At 43.8% G+C, this 18925-nt stretch overlaps 1 protein-coding gene across 20 annotated transcripts in view; it reads right to left on the bottom strand.

Annotated features, from left to right (window-relative positions):
• LOC111073119 (ankyrin-3) overlaps positions 1–18925 on the bottom strand; it is a 68436-nt gene that overhangs the window by 33225 nt on the left and 16286 nt on the right. For all 20 annotated transcript variants that reach the window (XM_041594040.1, XM_041594029.1, XM_041594028.1 and 17 more), the window contains 5 exons: positions 16626–16785; positions 15708–16546; positions 13048–15645; positions 12884–12982; positions 12725–12805 (listed from right to left, as the gene is read on the bottom strand). In XM_041594040.1, the coding sequence (XP_041449974.1) occupies positions 12725–12805; positions 12884–12982; positions 13048–15645; positions 15708–16546; positions 16626–16785 (3777 nt within the window). The remainder of the gene's footprint in view (positions 1–12724; positions 12806–12883; positions 12983–13047; positions 15646–15707; positions 16547–16625; positions 16786–18925) is intronic.

Raw genomic sequence — 18925 nt, forward strand, 5'->3', positions numbered from 1 at the left:
GTTTAGGTTTATCGTCAGTGAAAGAACTTGTTATAAAATCGGAAGTCTGCGATACCACAGTGGCAATATTTGTTTTAGTTGAACTTGCAAACTCTTCGGTCTTGAATTCAACAACTGTTGCTTGTTTGAGGATATCTTTAAGCGTAGACTTATCTTCAGCAACGATAGAAGGAACTGCCGATGGAATTGGCTGACTAGCGGGCTTTTCTTGGGGTCTGGGAACACCATATTCCTCATCACTTTCAGCGTTTGAATACACCGAAGGACTTGGCTTAACTGAGTCAAGAGGAGACTTGGGTTTGTCCTCGGGTTTAGCTGGGGGCTTTGGTTTGTCTTCAGGTTTAAGCGGAGACTTATCTTCAGAAACGATAGAAGGCACTGCCGATGGAATTGGCTGACTAGCGGGCTTTGCTTGGGGTCTGGGAACACCATATTCCTCATCACTTTCATCGTCTGAATGCACCAAAGGCCTTGGCTTAACTGAGTCAAGAGGAGACTTGGGTTTGTCCTCGGGTTTAGCTGGGATCTTATCGTCTTTCAAGTCAACTGACTTTGGTGTTTCTTCAGGTTTAAGCGGAGACTTATCTCCAAAAAGTATGGATGGAACTGCCGATGGAATTGGCTGACTAGCGGGCTTTTCTTGGGGTCTGGGAACACCATATTCCTCATCACTTTCATCGCCTGAATACACCAAAGGACTTGGCTTAACTGAGTCAAGAGGAGACTTGGGTTTGTCCTCGGGATTAGCTGGCACCTTTTCATCTTTCAAGTCAACAGGTTTATCGTCCTTCAAGTCAATTAGTTTAGGTTTATCGTCAGTGAAAGAACTTGTTATAAAATCGGAAGTCTGCGATACCACAGTGGCAATATTTGTTTTAGTTGAACTTGCAAACTCTTCTGTCTTGAATTCAACAACTGTTTCTTGTTTGAGGATATCTTTAAGCGTAGACTTATCTTCAGCAACGATAGAAGGAACTGCCGATGGAATTGGCTGACTAGCGGGCTTTTCTTGGGGTCTGGGAACACCATATTCCTCATCACTTTCAGCGTTTGAATACACCGAAGGACTTGGCTTAACTGAGTCAAGAGGAGACTTGGGTTTGTCCTCGGGTTTAGCTGGGGGCTTTGGTTTGTCTTCAGCTTTAAGCGGAGACTTATCTTCAGAAACGATAGAAGGCACTGCCGATGGAATTGGCTGACTAGCGGGCTTTGCTTGGGGTCTGGGAACACCATATTCCTCATCACTTTCATCGTCTGAATGCACCAAAGGCCTTGGCTTAACTGAGTCAAGAGGAGACTTGGGTTTGTCCTCGGGTTTAGCTGGGATCTTATCGTCTTTCAAGTCAACTGACTTTGGTGTTTCTTCAGGTTTAAGCGGAGACTTATCTCCAAAAAGTATAGATGGAACTGCCGATGGAATTGGCTGACTAGCGGGCTTTTCTTGGGGTCTGGGAACACCATATTCCTCATCACTTTCATCGCCTGAATACACCAAAGGACTTGGCTTAACTGAGTCAAGAGGAGACTTGGGTTTGTCCTCGGGATTAGCTGGCACCTTTTCATCTTTCAAGTCAACAGGTTTATCGTCCTTCAAGTCAATTAGTTTAGGTTTATCGTCAGTGAAAGAACTTGTTATAAAATCGGAAGTCTGCGATACCACAGTGGCAATATTTGTTTTAGTTGAACTTGCAAACTCTTCTGTCTTGAATTCAACAACTGTTTCGTGTTTGAGGATATCTTTAAGCGTAGACTTATCTTCAGCAACGATAGAAGGAACTGCCGATGGAATTGGCTGACTAGCGGGCTTTTCTTGGGGTCTGGGAACACCATATTCCTCATCACTTTCATCGTTTGAATACACTGAAGGACTTGGCTTAACTGAGTCAAGAGGAGACTTGGGTTTGTCCTCGGGTTTAGCTGGGGGCTTTGGTTTGTCTTCAGGTTTAAGCGGAGATTTATCTTCAGAAACGATAGAAGGCACTGCCGATGGAATTGGCTGACTAGCGGGCTTTTCTTGGGGTCTGGGAACACCATATTCCTCATCACTTTCATCGTCTGAATACACCAAAGGCCTTGGCTTAACTGAGTCAAGAGGAGACTTGGGTTTGTCCTCGGGTTTAGCTGGGATCTTACGTCTTCAAGTCAACTGACTTTGGTGTTTCTTCAGGTTTAAGGGCTATCTCCAGAAAGTAAAGTGGAACTGCCGATGGAATTGGCTGACTACGGGCCGGGCGAACCCATATCCCACACTCATCGTCTGAAACACCAAAGGCCTTGGCTTAACTGAGTCAAGAGGAGACTTGGGTTTGTCCTCGGGTTTAGCTGGGATCTTATCGTCTTTCAAGTCAAATGTCTTTGGTGTTTCTTCAGGTTTAAGCAGAGACTTATCTACAGAAAGTAAAGATGGAACTGCCGATGGAATTGGCTGACTAGCGGGCTTTTCTTGGGGTCTGGGAACACCATATTCCTCATCACTTTCATCGTCTGAATACACCAAAGGACTTGGCTTAACTGAGTCAAGAGGAGACTTGGGTTTGTCCTCGGGTTTAGCTGGCACCTTTTCATCTTTCAAGTCAACAGGTTTATCGTCCTTCAAGTCAATTAGTTTAGGTTTATCGTCAGTGAAAGAACTTGTTATAAAATCGGAAGTCTGCGATACCACAGTGGCAATATTTGTTTTAGTTGAACTTGCAAACTCTTCTGTCTTGATATCAACAACTGTTTCTTGTTTGAGGATATCTTTAAGCGTAGACTTATCTTCAGCAACGATAGAAGGAACTGCCGATGGAATTGGCTGACTAGCGGGATTTTCTTGGGGTCTGGGAACACCATATTCCTCATCACTTTCATCGTTTGAATACACCGAAGGACTTGGCTTAACTGAGTCAAGAGGAGACTTGGGTTTGTCCTCGGGTTTAGCTGGGGGCTTTGGTTTGTCTTCAGGTTTAAGCGGAGACTTATCTTCAGAAACAATAGAAGGCACTGCCGATGGAATTGGCTGACTAGCGGGCTTTTCTTGGGGTCTGGGAACACCATATTCCTCATCACTTTCATCGTCTGAATACACCGAAGAACTTGGCTTAACTGAGTCAAGAGGAGACTTGGGTTTGTCCTCGGGTTTAGCTGGCACCTTTTCATCTTTCAAGTCAACAGGTTTATCGTCCTTTAAGTCAATTAGTTTAGGTTTATCGTCAGTGAAAGAACTTGTTATAAAATCGGAAGTCTGCGATACCACAGTGGCAATATTTGTTTTAGTTGAACTTGCAAACTCTTCTGTCTTGAATTCAACAACTGTTTCTTGTTTGAGGATATCTTTAAGGGGAGACTTATCTCCATCACCGATAGAAGGAACTGCAGATGGAATTGGCTGACTAGCGGGCTTTTCTTGGGGTCTGGGAACACCATATTCCTCATCACTTTCATCGTCTGAATACACCGAAGAACTTGGCTTAACTGAGTCAAGAGGAGACTTGGGTTTGTCCTCGGGTTTAGCTGGCACCTTTTCATCTTTCAAGTCAACAGGTTTATCGTCCTTCAAGTCAATTAGTTTAGGTTTATCGTCAGTGAAAGAACTTGTTATAAAATCGGAAGTCTGCGATACCACAGTGGCAATATTTGTTTTAGTTGAACTTGCAAACTCTTCTGTCTTGAATTCAACAACTGTTTCTTGTTTGAGGATATCTTTAAGCGGAGACTTATCTCCAGCAACGATAGAAGGAACTGCAGATGGAATTGGCTGACTAGCGGACTTTTCTTGGGGTGTGGGAACACCATATTCCTCATCACTTTCATCGTCTGAATACACCGAAGAACTTGGCTTAACTAAGTCAAGAGGAGACTTGGGTTTGTCCTCGGGTTTAGCTGGCACCTTTTCATCTTTCAAGTCAACAGGTTTATCGTCCTTCAAGTCAATTAGTTTAGGTTTATCGTCAGTGAAAGAACTTGTTATAAAATCGGAAGTCTGCGATACCACAGTGGCAATATTTGTTTTAGTTGAACTTGCAAACTCTTCTGTCTTGAATTCAACAACTGTTTCTTGTTTGAGGATATCTTTAAGCGGAGACTTATCTCCAGCAACGATAGAAGGAGCTGCAGATGGAATTGGCTGACTAGCGGGCTTTTCTTGGGGTCTGGGAACACCATATTCCTCATCACTTTCATCGTCTGAATACACCGAAGAACTTGGCTTAACTGAGTCAAGAGGAGACTTGGGTTTGTCCTCGGGTTTAGCTGGCACCTTTTCATCTTTCAAGTCAACAGGTTTATCGTCCTTCAAGTCAATTAGTTTAGGTTTATCGTCAGTGAAAGAACTTGTTATAAAATCGGAAGTCTGCGATACCACAGTGGCAATATTTGTTTTATTTGAACTTGCAAACTCTTCTGTCTTGAATTCAACAACTGTTTCTTGTTTGAGGATATCTTCAAGCGGAGACTTATCTCCAGCAACGATAGAAGGAACTGCAGATGGAATTGGCTGACTAGCGGGCTTTTCTTGGGGTCTGGGAACACCATATTCCTCATCACTTTCATCGTCTGAATACACCGAAGAACTTGGCTTAACTGAGTCAAGAGGAGACTTGGGTTTGTCCTCGGGTTTAGCTGGCACCTTTTCATCTTTCAAGTCAACAGGTTTATCGTCCTTCAAGTCAATTAGTTTAGGTTTATCGTCAGTGAAAGAACTTGTTATAAAATCGGAAGTCTGCGATACCACAGTGGCAATATTTGTTTTAGTTGAACTTGCAAACTCTTCTGTCTTGAATTCAACAACTGTTTCTTGTTTGAGGATATCTTTAAGCGGAGACTTATCTCCAGCAACGATAGAAGGAACTGCAGATGGAATTGGCTGACTAGCGGGCTTTTCTTGGGGTGTGGGAACACCATATTCCTCATCACTTTCATCGTCTGAATACACCGAAGAACTTGGCTTAACTAAGTCAAAAGGAGACTTGGGTTTGTCCTCGGGTTTAGCTGGCACCTTTTCATCTTTCAAGTCAACAGGTTTATCGTCCTTCAAGTCAATTAGTTTAGGTTTATCGTCAGTGAAAGAACTTGTTATAAAATCGGAAGTCTGCGATACCACAGTGGCAATATTTGTTTTAGTTGAACTTGCAAACTCTTCTGTCTTGAATTCAACAACTGTTTCTTGTTTGAGGATATCTTTAAGCGGAGACTTATCTCCAGCAACGATAGAAGGAGCTGCAGATGGAATTGGCTGACTAGCGGGCTTTTCTTGGGGTCTGGGAACACCATATTCCTCATCACTTTCATCGTCTGAATACACCGAAGAACTTGGCTTAACTGAGTCAAGAGGAGACTTGGGTTTGTCCTCGGGTTTAGCTGGCACCTTTTCATCTTTCAAGTCAACAGGTTTATCGTCCTTCAAGTCAATTAGTTTAGGTTTATCGTCAGTGAAAGAACTTGTTATAAAATCGGAAGTCTGCGATACCACAGTGGCAATATTTGTTTTATTTGAACTTGCAAACTCTTCTGTCTTGAATTCAACAACTGTTTCTTGTTTGAGGATATCTTCAAGCGGAGACTTATCTCCAGCAACGATAGAAGGAACTGCAGATGGAATTGGCTGACTAGCGGGCTTTTCTTGGGGTCTGGGAACACCATATTCCTCATCACTTTCATCGTCTGAATACACCGAAGGACTTGGCCTAACTGAGGCAAGAGAAGACTTGGGTTTGTCCTCGGGTTTAGCTGGCACCTTTTCATCTTTCAAGTCAACAGGTTTATCGTCCTTCAAGTCAATTAGTTTAGGTTTTTCGTCAGTGAAAGAACTTGTTATAAAATCGGAAGTCTGCGATACCACAGTGGCAATATTTGTTTTAGTTGAACTTGCAAACTCTTCTGCCTTGAATTCAACAACTGTTTCTTGTTTGAGGATATCTTTAAGCGTAGACTTATCTTCAGCAACGATAGAAGGAACTGCCGATGGAATTGGCTGACTAGCGGGATTTTCTTGGGGTCTGGGAACACCATATTCCTCATCACTTTCATCGTTTGAATACACCGAAGGACTTGGCTTAACTGAGTCAAGAGGGGACTTGGGTTTGTCCTCGGGTTTAGCTGGGGGCATTGGTTTGTGTTCAGGTTTAAGCGGAGACTTATCTTCAGAAACGATAGAAGGAACTGCCGATGGAATTGGCTGACTAGCGGGCTTTTCTTGGGGTCTGGGAACACCATATTCCTCATCACTTTCATCGTCTGAATACACCGAAGAACTTGGCTTAACTGAGTCAAGAGGAGACTTGGGTTTGTCCTCGGGTTTAGCTGGCACCTTTTCATCTTTCAAGTCAACAGGTTTATCGTCCTTCAAGTCAATTAGTTTAGGTTTATCGTCAGTGAAAGAACTTGTTATAAAATCGGAAGTCTGCGATACCACAGTGGCAATATTTGTTTTAGTTGAACTTGCAAACTCTTCTGCCTTGAATTCAACAACTGTTTCTTGTTTGAGGATATCTTTAAGCAGAGACTTATCTCCAGCAACGATAGAAGGAACTGCCGAAGGAATTGGCTGACTAGCGGGCTTTTCTTGGGGTCTGGGAATACCATATTCCTCATCACTTTCATCTTCTGAATACACCAAAGGACTTGGCTTAACTGAGTCAAGAGGAGACTTGGGTTTGTCCTCGGGTTTAGCTGGGATCTTATCGTCTTTCAAGTCAACTGGCTTTGATGTTTCTTCAGGTTTAAACGGAGACTTATCTCCAGAAACGATAGAAGGAACTGCAGATGGAATTGGCTGACTAGCGGGCTTTTCTTGGGGTCTGGGAACACCATATTCCTCATCACTTTCATCGTCTGAATACACCGAAGGACTTGGTTTAACTGAGTCAAGAGGAGACTTGGTTTTGTCCTCGGGTTTAGCTGGGATCTTATCGTCTTTCAAGTCAACTGGCTTTGATTCGTCTTCAGGTTTATCTCCAGAAAGTATAGAAGGAACTGCTGATGGAATTGGCTGACTAGCGGGCATTTCTTGGGGTCTGGGAATACCATATTCCTCATCACTTTCATCGTCTGAATACACCAAAGGACTTGGCTTAACTGAGTCAAGAGGAGACTTGGGTTTGTCCTCGGGTTTAGCTGGGATCTTATCGTCTTTCAAGTCAACTGGCTTTGATTCGTCTTCAGGTTTATCTCCAGAAAGTATAGAAGGAACTGCTGATGGAATTGGCTGACTAGCGGGCATTTCTTGGGGTCTGGGAATACCATATTCCTCATCACTTTCATCGTCTGAATACACCGAAGGACTTGGCTTAACTGAGTCAAGAGGAGACTTGGGTTTGTCCTGGGGTTTAGCTGACACCTTTTCGTCTTGCAAGTCAATGGGTTTATCGTCCTTCAAGTCAATTAGTTTAGGTTTGTTGTCAGTAAATGAGCCTGTGATCCAATCGGAAGTTTGCGCAACAATGTGTGTAATATTTGTTTGAGTTGTGGTGTAACTTTTTTGTTCCGTGAATTCAATAACAGTTTTTGGCGTCAGAGTCTTTTCAGGGGGTTTCGTGGATTCAGCGATTTCCATTGGAGGTGCTGAAGGAAGTGGCTTAAGAACTGAAATGTAATGCTGATGGGTCAAAGTGTCTAATTCGGTACTTTTCGATTCAAACACTGCTTTGGGTTTATCCTCAGTTTTGACATTTAATCTTCCATCTTCTATGTCATATTTGTCGCCCAAAGAATCCTTTGCAGTTGGAAACTTAGAGAAGTCTTTCGTTATTGTAACCGTTTCTTCGTAATTGGAAGAATAAATATATTTCTTAGTGGCCTCTAAAGTGGATTCTGGCTCTATGGTTGATAAATGCTTTAGTGTTTGTAGTTTTTCTTGGTCAAGCTCTTCGTCACTGTCGCTTTCGACTATTATAGTATCTGAAGCTGGTTTCGCATCAGATGGGAACTTATTCTTTGTATTGTCAGTCATTAGGGCCATTACAGGGGTCTTTAAGACCAGGTTCTGGTGGGTTTGAAGCTCGACTATTTTATCGTGTACAGGAAACCTATCGGTTGTCTCTTTTTCCAAGTTCTGACTATCCGTTTGAGCTCGTGACTGTGAGTCACGGACAATGATATCGCTAAGCTTCTCCTCATAGTCGCCGACTGCGTGCACGAACTCCTTAGTGTCTTTGATGTCAGTTTTTGAAATGGAATGCAATCGTTCAAGGGTGTGTGCAATTTTGGGGAATTCTACAAGTCTAGTGTCCTTAGTCGCCTCTACAGGAAATTCTGGAATATCACATTCTGTTAACCATCTAATTTGACTCTCTGCCACCCCAGCCAGACACTCCTGTACCACACTCTTGGCCTCGAACTCCTTGATGCTCTCAGACACATCGTACCTGATGGCCTCCTGCTCAAGGAACTTGGCAGTTGTCGATTTTACATTGTCAACTTCTGGCAGGGGCTCGATTTCTGGCTGCTTTTCGAAAGCTTTTGCCATGGCTGAGATTGTGCGCTTTGAACATGTCTTTTCACAGACGTCTTCAAGGTTTTCAATACTGGGGCTCGTCTTGGCCAAAGCCAAGACAGGGGAAACTACCTTCTGTTGGGGAATATGCTTGGAGCCTAATCCCTCTAGAATCATATCAGTGTCGCTTAAAATCTGCTGCTCTATAGACGAAACATCGGCCTGACGCTCCTGGGTACTTCTTTTTCGGGGACTAAACGGCTTGGCCTCTAAGCTCGCTGTGGGATATCGGCGTTCGATATCCTGTACAACTTCCCTTACCTTTGGCAGTACCTCCAAAGGTTCCTTACCTACTAAGTCTATGTGCTGAACAAGGGTCTCGGTTAAAATCTTGCCAGGTACCTGTTCTACTTTCTTATCTAAGCCTAGTTCCTGTTCTGGTAAAGTCTTTTCCGTTTCACTTAAGTCTTCGGCCACCTCAAAGGCCTTCCGCTTCTTGCAAACCTTCTCGCAAATTTCTTCCTGAATCTCCTTCAGGCCAGCAGCCATGGCCTCGATGGGCGACAGCTTTACCACCTCTGGTGGCAGCTCCCACTTAATCAACTGCTCCAGCGCCAAATCTGATGGCGTAAGTATTTGCTTCTCTACCTCTGCCACATCCAGTTCCTGGCCCTCTTCGTGCGGCTGCCGCTTCTGCACTGCGAAGGGAATGGCCGACACCACTGTGCCGCAGATCTTCTCCTCAATACTCTGTACCACCTCCTTCACCACCGGCACATTGTCGCCTATGTACTTGGGAGCCACACTCGGCTGGCACTCGACGGTCTCTGTCTCTGAGCTGGCGGTGCTCTCCAAGCGCTCTATCTTGCGTCTAACGTCGCCGAAGGCCATTATTTGCTCTAAGTACTCCCTATCACTGGAAGTTCTATCTGTATCTGTTTCTATCACTGTATCCTCTGGCTGTGACTTCTTATTTTTCTCCTGATCCTTCTGCTGACACTGCCCCTCCTCAGGGACAGTCAGATCTACCTTGGTGCGATCTATTTGCGTGGTCAGAGTCGTCGTCGTTGTGGTTGTGGTTATGGGTGCTGTCATCTTCGGTGTTTGACTACTTGTGCTCATTTCTGGAAATGAGGTAGTGTCTGGTGAGTACATTTTGTGGATATCGGGGGAGGCTGCCATACTAGGAAGCAGCTTATCAGGTTCATCGGTTCTTGTAAATGTTTCGGTTTTTACATTATGAACACTGAAGTGCTCTGTTTGAGGCGTTCGTTCCGTGAGGGCAGAAATATGTTGGTTTGTTTGGATTTGGTTTGGTTAGAAGTAGAAGTAGAGTAGAAAACATGGCAATAATATAAAGACAGTTAACACCGAATACAATCAATCAAACCATATCTATAATTTAGTTATGGTGGGTTAGTCTATTATGTACACAGTGCAGTTGACATTTTCGGCAATACATATATAGATACGTACATACGTACACGGGAATAGTAGGTACATATATATATAGGTAAGACTACAAGCTGTACGCCAAAAACCCAGCAGCAGGCACAAACATGCAAATAATGCTTATGCTTATGGTACGAGTTGGTTATTGTATTTGAAAAGCAAAATCAAAAGATCAGATGGTACCGATCTAAGCGGATATGCCGCATATGAGGTCGTGGATTTTTGAGTTTGGATGCTGAATGCGTCTCAAACTTCAAAGCTTGGCTGCTGCACAAAAATTAAACAATTATTCACGTACGATCTTCGCTGATTACGTTTGCACACTTTTGTTAAGCAATGTATTTAAGCAATGTTCATGTTTACTGTGAAATCAAAAGGCAAAATTGGCAAGTACTGCTACTGCAGAAATAAGAACGAACCACGACATCATATGTCACATACAGAATACAGAATGCGATCTAGAATCTAGAACCAAATTACGAGTACATCATAAGAAGCGCGCTGGGTTGGTGGGGTCTGGTTTGGGTTTGGGTGCATACAAATCAAACGATTTCAACTGTTATGGTGTGGCTAATACGAGTATAGTAGATATTGTAGTTTTAATTCGCAAATAAGGACAATGAATACGAGTACCATATATGTAAGTATATAGAGAGATGCTACAGTGAGGTTTGAATGTGACTCGACTTAGCATTCAGTTACAGTACAGTATAGTATTATCTTTAAACATATATACGTTCAATATATATATATATGGTATGCCTCCTCACTAGGAATTGCCAAAGATTACGAAAGCAACAGAACACATAATTATTTTTGCTGAAATCAAATCAAACATAAACATTGCAAACTGAAAGCCATGGTGGTTCATTGGAGTGTTCTTCGATGAGGAGTGCTCGTATGGAGATCAGCGTTCACAGTGCGGATCCCAATACGGTTTAAATTTAGTTCGTTTCTTTTTGGTTATGTTTTGTTTTTCGTTTGGGATTACCGATATCTGATTTCCGCGAGAGTATGCCAAAAGTGTTTATCTTAATGAAAAAAATCTTGTTGTAAACGCTATACGTACGAGTATGTTTAGATTAGATTAGTAGTAAATTGATTATAGGCTGTGATTTATCCATAGGCCGGATGAATACGAATACGAGTATAAGTAGTTAACAAGATAGATTACAAAGGGTAACACAAATCGAATTAGTTATATTGGAATGTAACGTAAACTGAACTCAATTGCTTAAATAGTTGTTCAAAAATTGCAAACGTAATTGTTGTACGAGTAATCATGAGTGTTGAGAGACCTACATATCTATCATCAGACGATACCCATCAGAAAAAATCAGATCAGTGAACATATATCCTAATGCCTAGGCAACTTTTCAAATTGATTGTTATTGTACATGAGAACTTACCATTAAAATACGATAGACTTAAGGTTACTTTAGTGTTCGTTTCGGTTTAGGTTTATTTGAATAGTTTAAGTTATTCCATTTATTCGATGATTTGATTATTTTCTTGTTCTGTTATGCATTGAATGAACCACAAACAACAACTCAAGGCGAAAATATTCAGCTACTTGGAATTGGGATTGCACGAGTAGAAGTACTTTGAATCCATTAATCTATAAATCAAACAAACACACAGGAAGCCCCACCAAATGAGTACATTTCTTGAAAAACTATATGCAACTACACTCTCGTCTCACGCGTACTTGGGAAATACAATTTCGAGACTAAATCCACCCGAAACGGTTGTCTGGCTCTGTACTGCAAGACTGCAAGAATTTAGAAACAAATTAAATTAAGTATATGCCCCCGCTCGGTTTTCGTCAGTCTGCTTTGTGGCTGACCCTGGCGCCGTGCACGGCCTAGCCCCTGGCCCCGGGCCCTATGACATAAGTACGCAATCGGTGGCTTGCCCATCCACCATCCTCCAATTATATAAAGACGCGAATGCAATATGCCGCTAACTGCGATTTCCTCCAGAGGACGGCTTTTGCCAGCCAGCCCTTGAGCAGCTATCCCGATAATAAATTCAAGTAAATTCTGGAACTTCAATAAGCCCAGTGCAATTGATTTGTGGATCGATCTATCGATCGGTTGGCGTTGACATTGCCCGCCATTGAATGTTATGTATACGCCGTGAGGCGCCTGCCAAACAATTAGCAATGTATGTCTCTGCGACCTTTCCCCAATGTTAGCGCAGTGTTCCACCTAATTGGATTAGTGGCTGGCAGCCAGTGTCTGGCGGCAATCTACAGCGTAGTATTGCCCCAGAGCTACGAGTAAGTATCGGGAGGATGTTGTCGCCAGATTCATTCGATGCGCTTCGGTATTGAGTTATATAGGGGATCTGGAATGATCCCTTATTTTAGTTCAGGTTTACTGCCGCACTTACAGACTTTTTTGATTAAGATACACACACTAGCAATTAGCAGTTTGCCGTTTGAGATACGCGTTTACAGATACGATTACAATTAATATAACTATTGTATTCTGGGAGCGCAATCGTTTAATGGTTGAATGGTATTTTGCATACAAAAAGCCTTTGGACCCAAATCAAGACAAACATAGAAAATGTTGGGGAGCAGAGAATAGTGGGAGTACAACTGAAGGGGATGAAACAAAATAAAAATAGTTCGAGAGAAATACTACGGATTGTGGCACAAACTCAAACGCAAATTCCAACGTAAATGAAAATAAAAAGGTGTACAGTAAATCATCGTTACAATTTATAGTCTTTTACCGAAAGAGGCAAACAGAGGAAAATATATAAAGTAAGTTGACATAACAATTACAAATTGCATAAAGAATTGAGCGGGGAGCAGGGAGCCAGCCATACACTCGTTTCATACAACCGACTTACCTATTTTTGTTATGGCAGAGACGCGCTCAAACGTCGACTCTGTGGTCGTGTGCAGCGTGGTCACATTATCGGCGAGATAATCTGTCGCCCGACCAGAATCAGAATGATAATAAGTAAGGTTGTAAAACAAAGCATCATATATGTATAGCCATTACTTACCACGCTCCAAGCTGATCAGCTCCGGCTCTTCGTTCTGCTTATCGATTTTCGTGTCGCTGGGTGTGGGCGGCGGAGTCTGGGAGTCTGGAATGTCGCTCGCTGGAAATGTAATAAATGTGAGTAAGCGAATGGATTATGGGTTTAAGTTTCACTAGGGTAGCTACCAATTTGTTTAAGCTCATCGGATATCTCAATGACTCCCGCGCTCATCTTCTTGCTGATCGTATCGCCCACAGACTTGCAGAACTCGGCATCGGTCAGGGATTTTCGTGGCTCCATAGACAGGGGAGCACTGAGACCGTCGTCTTTGATTGACACACTCAATGGAACAGTGGCTCGTTTGTCAAAGGTATTGCTATCGTGCTCAGTAAATTCCTGGACCACACTCGGCAGAATTTCCGGCTTTTTGGTAACGAGAGCGAATTCCGGTTTGGGTGTTTCGAAGAGCGAAGCATCTCCAATCGGTGCCGCCGACTCAATGCCATCGCCTTTGGACAGTTTTTCTGGCAGCACCTTGGAATCGATGCTCTTTGGCAATACTGATTGCTCAATGGTCACGGGATGCAGCTGCGTCTGCTGTTCCATGCTCAGAAAGTCAGCAGTTAGCTGACGTTCGGGCAGGGGCTCCTTCTGCTGGGTCAGCTGCTCAATTGGTTTCACTGCCTCCTCGATCAGAGTTTTCGCTGCCTGGGACTCCTTTTCCGTTTTCAGCTCTACCAATTGTTCAGCGGACTTGACAACTTCCTCAACCAGAGCTTTTGCGGGTAGGGACTGTATATGTGTCTGCTGTTCCATGCTCAGGAAATCGGCGGTTAGCTGACGCTCGGGCAGGATCTTCTTGGGCGGCTCCTCAGTGGGCTTTACAGCTTCCTGGATCAAAGTCTTGGCGGCTGGCTCCGTTGGCTTCACTGACTCCTCGATTAGTGTCTTCCTGGGCTCCACCACAGGTATCTTGCTGGCAGGCGGCGACGGTTTCACTGAGATCACCGAATCTGGCTCCGATGTTGTTGTCGATGTCAGGCTGGATTCAAGAGGATGCTGGGGGGCTTGGGGTATGCTTGGCAGTTGGCTTTGCTGCTCCATGCTTAGGAAATCGTGGGTAAGCTTGCGTGTGTCGGCGGTAGCTATGTGCTCTTCGATCTTGTGGAATGTTTCCACAACTTCGGCTATCTTTTCCGCCACCTTGTCCTCTTTGGGCTGCACTTGTGCGAGGGGCTTGTCTTCGATCGTGACTGTCTTCTCCATTTTGCTGGCAATCTCTGAATGCTTCTCAGATTTCACAACCTTCTCCTCGACCTTGTGGAATGTGTCAATCAATTCAGAAAGCTTTTCGGTGAGGGTTTCTGCCTTGGCTGCAATCTCTGGCTGTTCGGCTGGCTTGTCTTTTGGCACCTCTGCACCCAGGCCTGCTGCTGTCATAATGCTGGCGGTAGGGGCCACCAGATCGTCCAGGACTCTCGACTCTCTGTCGACCAGCTTCTCTACTGATTTGCGTGGCTCCACCTTGGGTATCTTGCTGGCTGCTGGCACTGCCTTGGGCTCGGCGGCCAACTTCTCGCTATGCAGGAAGTCGTGGGTCACCTTTCGTGTGTCCACCACATCTCCAATCTTTTGGGCATCGCCCGCGGAAGTTTTGACTGGTATTTTGGAAATGGGCTTCTCGGGCTTGCTCTCGGCTGTCAGGTCGCCTTCAACTTCTGCCACAGCACGTGGGGCCGCAGTCGGCTTCATGGACTCCTCGCTTGGCTTTCTCACAAGTTTGGGTATTTGGGTTTTTGGTTCGCCGCCATGAAAGTCGTACTTAACCTTTTTCGCCTCGAATTCGGCGATTGTCTCCTCGATAGTTGTACTCTCGATGACCTGTACGGTCTTCACCTGTTCCTGGGCCACTGTCTTAGCGTCCTCCAGATGTTTAATGGTCTCGCTGACCTTCGTTGTCTCGGGCGCTGGCTGGCTCGGCAGGATTACGGCACTGTCTTCCGTTTTTGCGCTCTCGAAGGAGCTAATAATGTTCTCCACCTTCTTGCTGGCGATCTCAGTCACTTCGCTGATAAAGTGCTCGACCTCCTTCACAGTTTCCGGCGTCACTGAGGCCATGGGGCTAGTCTTCTTCTCCTTTACCTCCTCAACAAACTTCTCGTGCACTGTGTCCGTTGTGGAAGTTGTCGCCGGGAGTTGGCTGCGTTTCTCAATCTCCAGGAAATCCTCGGTGATATCCCGCGCCTCCTGACGAGTGATGGTCGTGGCCCGACTGAAAGCTACTGCATCTTTCTCCGTTTTTTCGGTAGAACTGATGTCCTGTACAATCTTATTTATGGCGTCGGGGGATGGCTGTTCCTCCTCCTCAGAGCTGCGGCCGGATGACTTGAACTTGTGCGTCAGCTCCTTGTCGAAGTCGCTCTTGCTCACCTCCGTGGAGTCCATCTTGCCCATCTTCATTTTCATGACTTGTTCGGGCACAGCCGCTGTCTTGATGATCACATTGTCGGCGGGCAGCTGCATAAGGATCTCGGACTCGTGATGGGCCTTCTTATCCTCGATCAGACTCTTTCGCTTGATTTCGGTTATTTCGCGGTTGATTTCTTTCTTCTGCGTTGAGGCAGGTATGGAACGCTCCACGGACAGGCGCTTGACGATCTTCTCACGCCTCTCGGCCACGGTCCGTTTGACTTGCTCCTCGTCGGACTCAGACTCCTCGACCTCCTTCTCCTCGGCAGAGTACTTGACTTCTTCACGTTCGTTGATCTGCTGGATTCGCTTGCCTGAAATTATCATCAAGAGTAATGTAATCTCTTGACTGATGGAGTGAGAGTCCTCTACTTACTTTCTCTGCGAACCAGCTCTTCCACGGATTCCGAGTTCTTCATGATGTCCGTCTCGTCAAACTCGCGCGAATGCGAGAGTCTTCCACTCTTGCACTTTTTCATGATGTCGTCTCGTCCGATGTCCTTGAGCGCCGTCTCTAGGGACAGGATGTCGTAGTTTGGCTTGTCCTTGTAGAGGCGGATCATGCTCTGAGCCTGCCTGGCTATGCTGTCGGTGTTCTGGTTGATGATCTCGTCGATCTCCTCCGCGTTGATGCCGATCTCTGGCGCCAGCTGTATCCAGTCCTTGCCCAGCAGATTGGACAAATCCACAATGCGAATGTCGCCGATATAGTGATCGTTCTGGTGCTTGCTCAAACTGAACATGGAGGTTCTGTAGGCGGAGGTGACGCGGTCTGAGAACGCTGTGGTCGAGTCCGGTATCACCGCCTCTGGCAGCACGATGTTCAGTATGCAGATGGGTTGCTGTGGCGGCTCGCCCTTGGCCACTTTGGGCTCCTTCATGAACAGGGTGCGGCCCACGATGTCAGCATGCTGATCCTTCACACGCACCGTGAAGGGCAAACGGTTCTCTCGGAAGGCCTTGAACTGGAGCTGCAGCTGGTCTCCGGACTTGGTGACAGGCACCAGGTTGCCGGCCATCTCAATGTACTGCGGCTTGCCTTCGAGCACCTCCACGTCGCGACTCTTGGCCACCTCCGTGTAGAGCTCGTGCTTCTCCAGAGTCTTGTCCTCGCGGTCATCGGTCATGCAGAAGACGCGCAGGCGGGCCTCGAAGGGTTCAATTTTCTTGGCGAACACCACAAACTTGGCTATGAAGGGTACATGAATGACTTCCCTGAATGGAGAATGGAGATTATGAATAGATTATAGATATGGAAACCATGCCACTGAGGCACTGAGGCCAGCGCACTCACTTGTAAAGCTCTGTGGCCATCTTGGTGGCATCGGAGATGTTGCGGCAGTCCATTAGCCAGAAGCGAGCCGAAACGGTGGTCGTGAAGGAGACACAGTCGTTGACAAAGGTCAGAGGCGTGGAGCCAGTGACATCCTCCCATTGGGCACGGGACGGTCCGCCTGACGAGGTAGGGGGTAGACGGTAGATGGGAGACGTTCAGTTATTTGGCACACAAACACCAAAGACACAGCATATGTAAATGGGGTATACGCATAGACTACATATTGTATGTAAAAACTCTTTGAAAACTCTACTTTTGTCTCATTAGCAGATTGAATATTGAAATCCAAAATGGTTTGAACTAATTTCACAAACGAAACCATAAAATTGAACTTAAAATCTTGTTCAGAGAGAGAGAGAATTACAATTTGTGTGTGTGTGTGTGTGTGTTAATTACAAAGCATTTATATGGAATAGGAAGGTATTATTGTATATAGTATGTATAGTACGAGTAGTATATGGTATAGTTTTAAAATTGTACGAGTATTTAGCGATAAGTATTGGAAATATTAAGTAAGTTTCTTCATTTTTTATGTATGTATGTATGTAGCATATATGAAATATGGAATGCATCGCATGTCGTGATCTTTGACTGAGTGTTGTAAGTAGTGTGGTGAGTGGACACTGTGGTGTGGTGGAGTGTATGGTTAGATGAGTGGCACTTTGATTTCAAGCATTTTTGGTTTTTTGATTAATTTATTAGGGCTGTAGCATTTACAGAGGTACGAGTACTAGGGTACTTGTTGCGCTTACTTCGAAGCCGTTTCGAAACAACATGCTTAATACTTTGGAAAAAAACATATTTCTTTGGTTTCTCTTGAATGGTAAATAAGTGAGCGTGTCACGTGTTTCTTGTTGTAAATGTGTTCAAAACAAACGAAAATCCCAAACCAAACGAAACAAAACAAAAAATCAAGAACAAATCAACAAGTAAATCATACGATTGGAAACTTCAACTGACTTCAGGAATATACATAGTAAAAGTAACCGTCTACTTTTAGACATTATATTCAGATATACATATATCGTTATTATCGCTTGCCATAGCCATTAGCTTTAGCTTGACTCTCGGTTCTTCCTCAATAGTTGATATTTGTTCTGTTTCAGAAAAGTTCTCTTTGGTGCCACAAACAGTAGAAATTCGAAATTGATCATTCATATTTGGTTCTTTTTTTATTTTGGAAAACATTTAATGTACAGAATATTCTGCTTTATGTGTAACGCGAAATAAAAGCAAACAACAAAAACGTTTAACTCTCAACAAATAACAAATAACCAAACAACAATCAGGTGCACAACATTCCAACTGAAATGGTTATGAAATGTTAAGCTGGAAAGCCTTAACAAGTAGATATGTATGTATATGTGTGTGAATGGATTTAGAATCAAATCATAAACCAAATAGAATGGAACTCAACAAGTCAAGGTAGTAGATCTGGCTTTTAGTACGGTTTCAATGGCCCAAAGAGCAACTTTATTTGGCTTTTAGTTAGCTTACAAAAACCTACGAAACTGTTGAATAAAATTGTGCAGTTTAGGTATCGTATGTCGTATATATTTGGCAAAAAACCGCGTGCATTCAGAAAGTCGCTTAGTAGTTCTTTTTATGGTATATTATAGGGAGAGATTGTTAGAGAAATAGTTAGTAGAAGGCAGCAAAGACGTTTGCATCACAAGCTTAAGGTTCGAAAAAGTACGATAAATTGGAAAACTAAGCTGCTTGGAAGAGTCGGAAGCAAAATCTTGGCCCAGAGAACTCTGCCAATGGGAGTGGGGTCAAAAGCGGTATCCAAAACAGAAACCCAAAAGATAACCCTGAGCTTCTAAAACTCGTTTAAGTAGTAAACCCAAAGAGGCAGCGAGACACGAATTGAAGCAAAGAACTAAATTAAAATCAAAACAAAAGTACAACCGAAAACCGAATAATCAATGAACAAAAAAATTAAATGGAAATGAATATCTTTCAAAGCATAGAGAAGTTGGAAAATAAATTTTTGAAATATTTGCAATAGTTGGTTTTAACAAGAGAATTTATCATAAATAAAATATGCAGAATTTTCAAATTTTTTGTCAAATTTTCTTTCTTGGGCTTTGTTATTTGCCTTATTTTCGCAACACAACCAACCATACCATGTGGTAATGGTTATTGCTGATTAATCATTAAGTATTGTATTTTATTTTGTTTGGCATAGAACGAAACAACTAAATATGAACAAATAACGATTTGATAGTTTTTAAACAGTTTCAATTTGAAACCTC

This window comes from Drosophila obscura, unplaced genomic scaffold (genome assembly GCF_018151105.1).
Source record: "Drosophila obscura isolate BZ-5 IFL unplaced genomic scaffold, ASM1815110v1 contig_208, whole genome shotgun sequence".
In the NCBI taxonomy this organism is placed as follows: Eukaryota; Metazoa; Arthropoda; class Insecta; order Diptera; family Drosophilidae; genus Drosophila; species Drosophila obscura.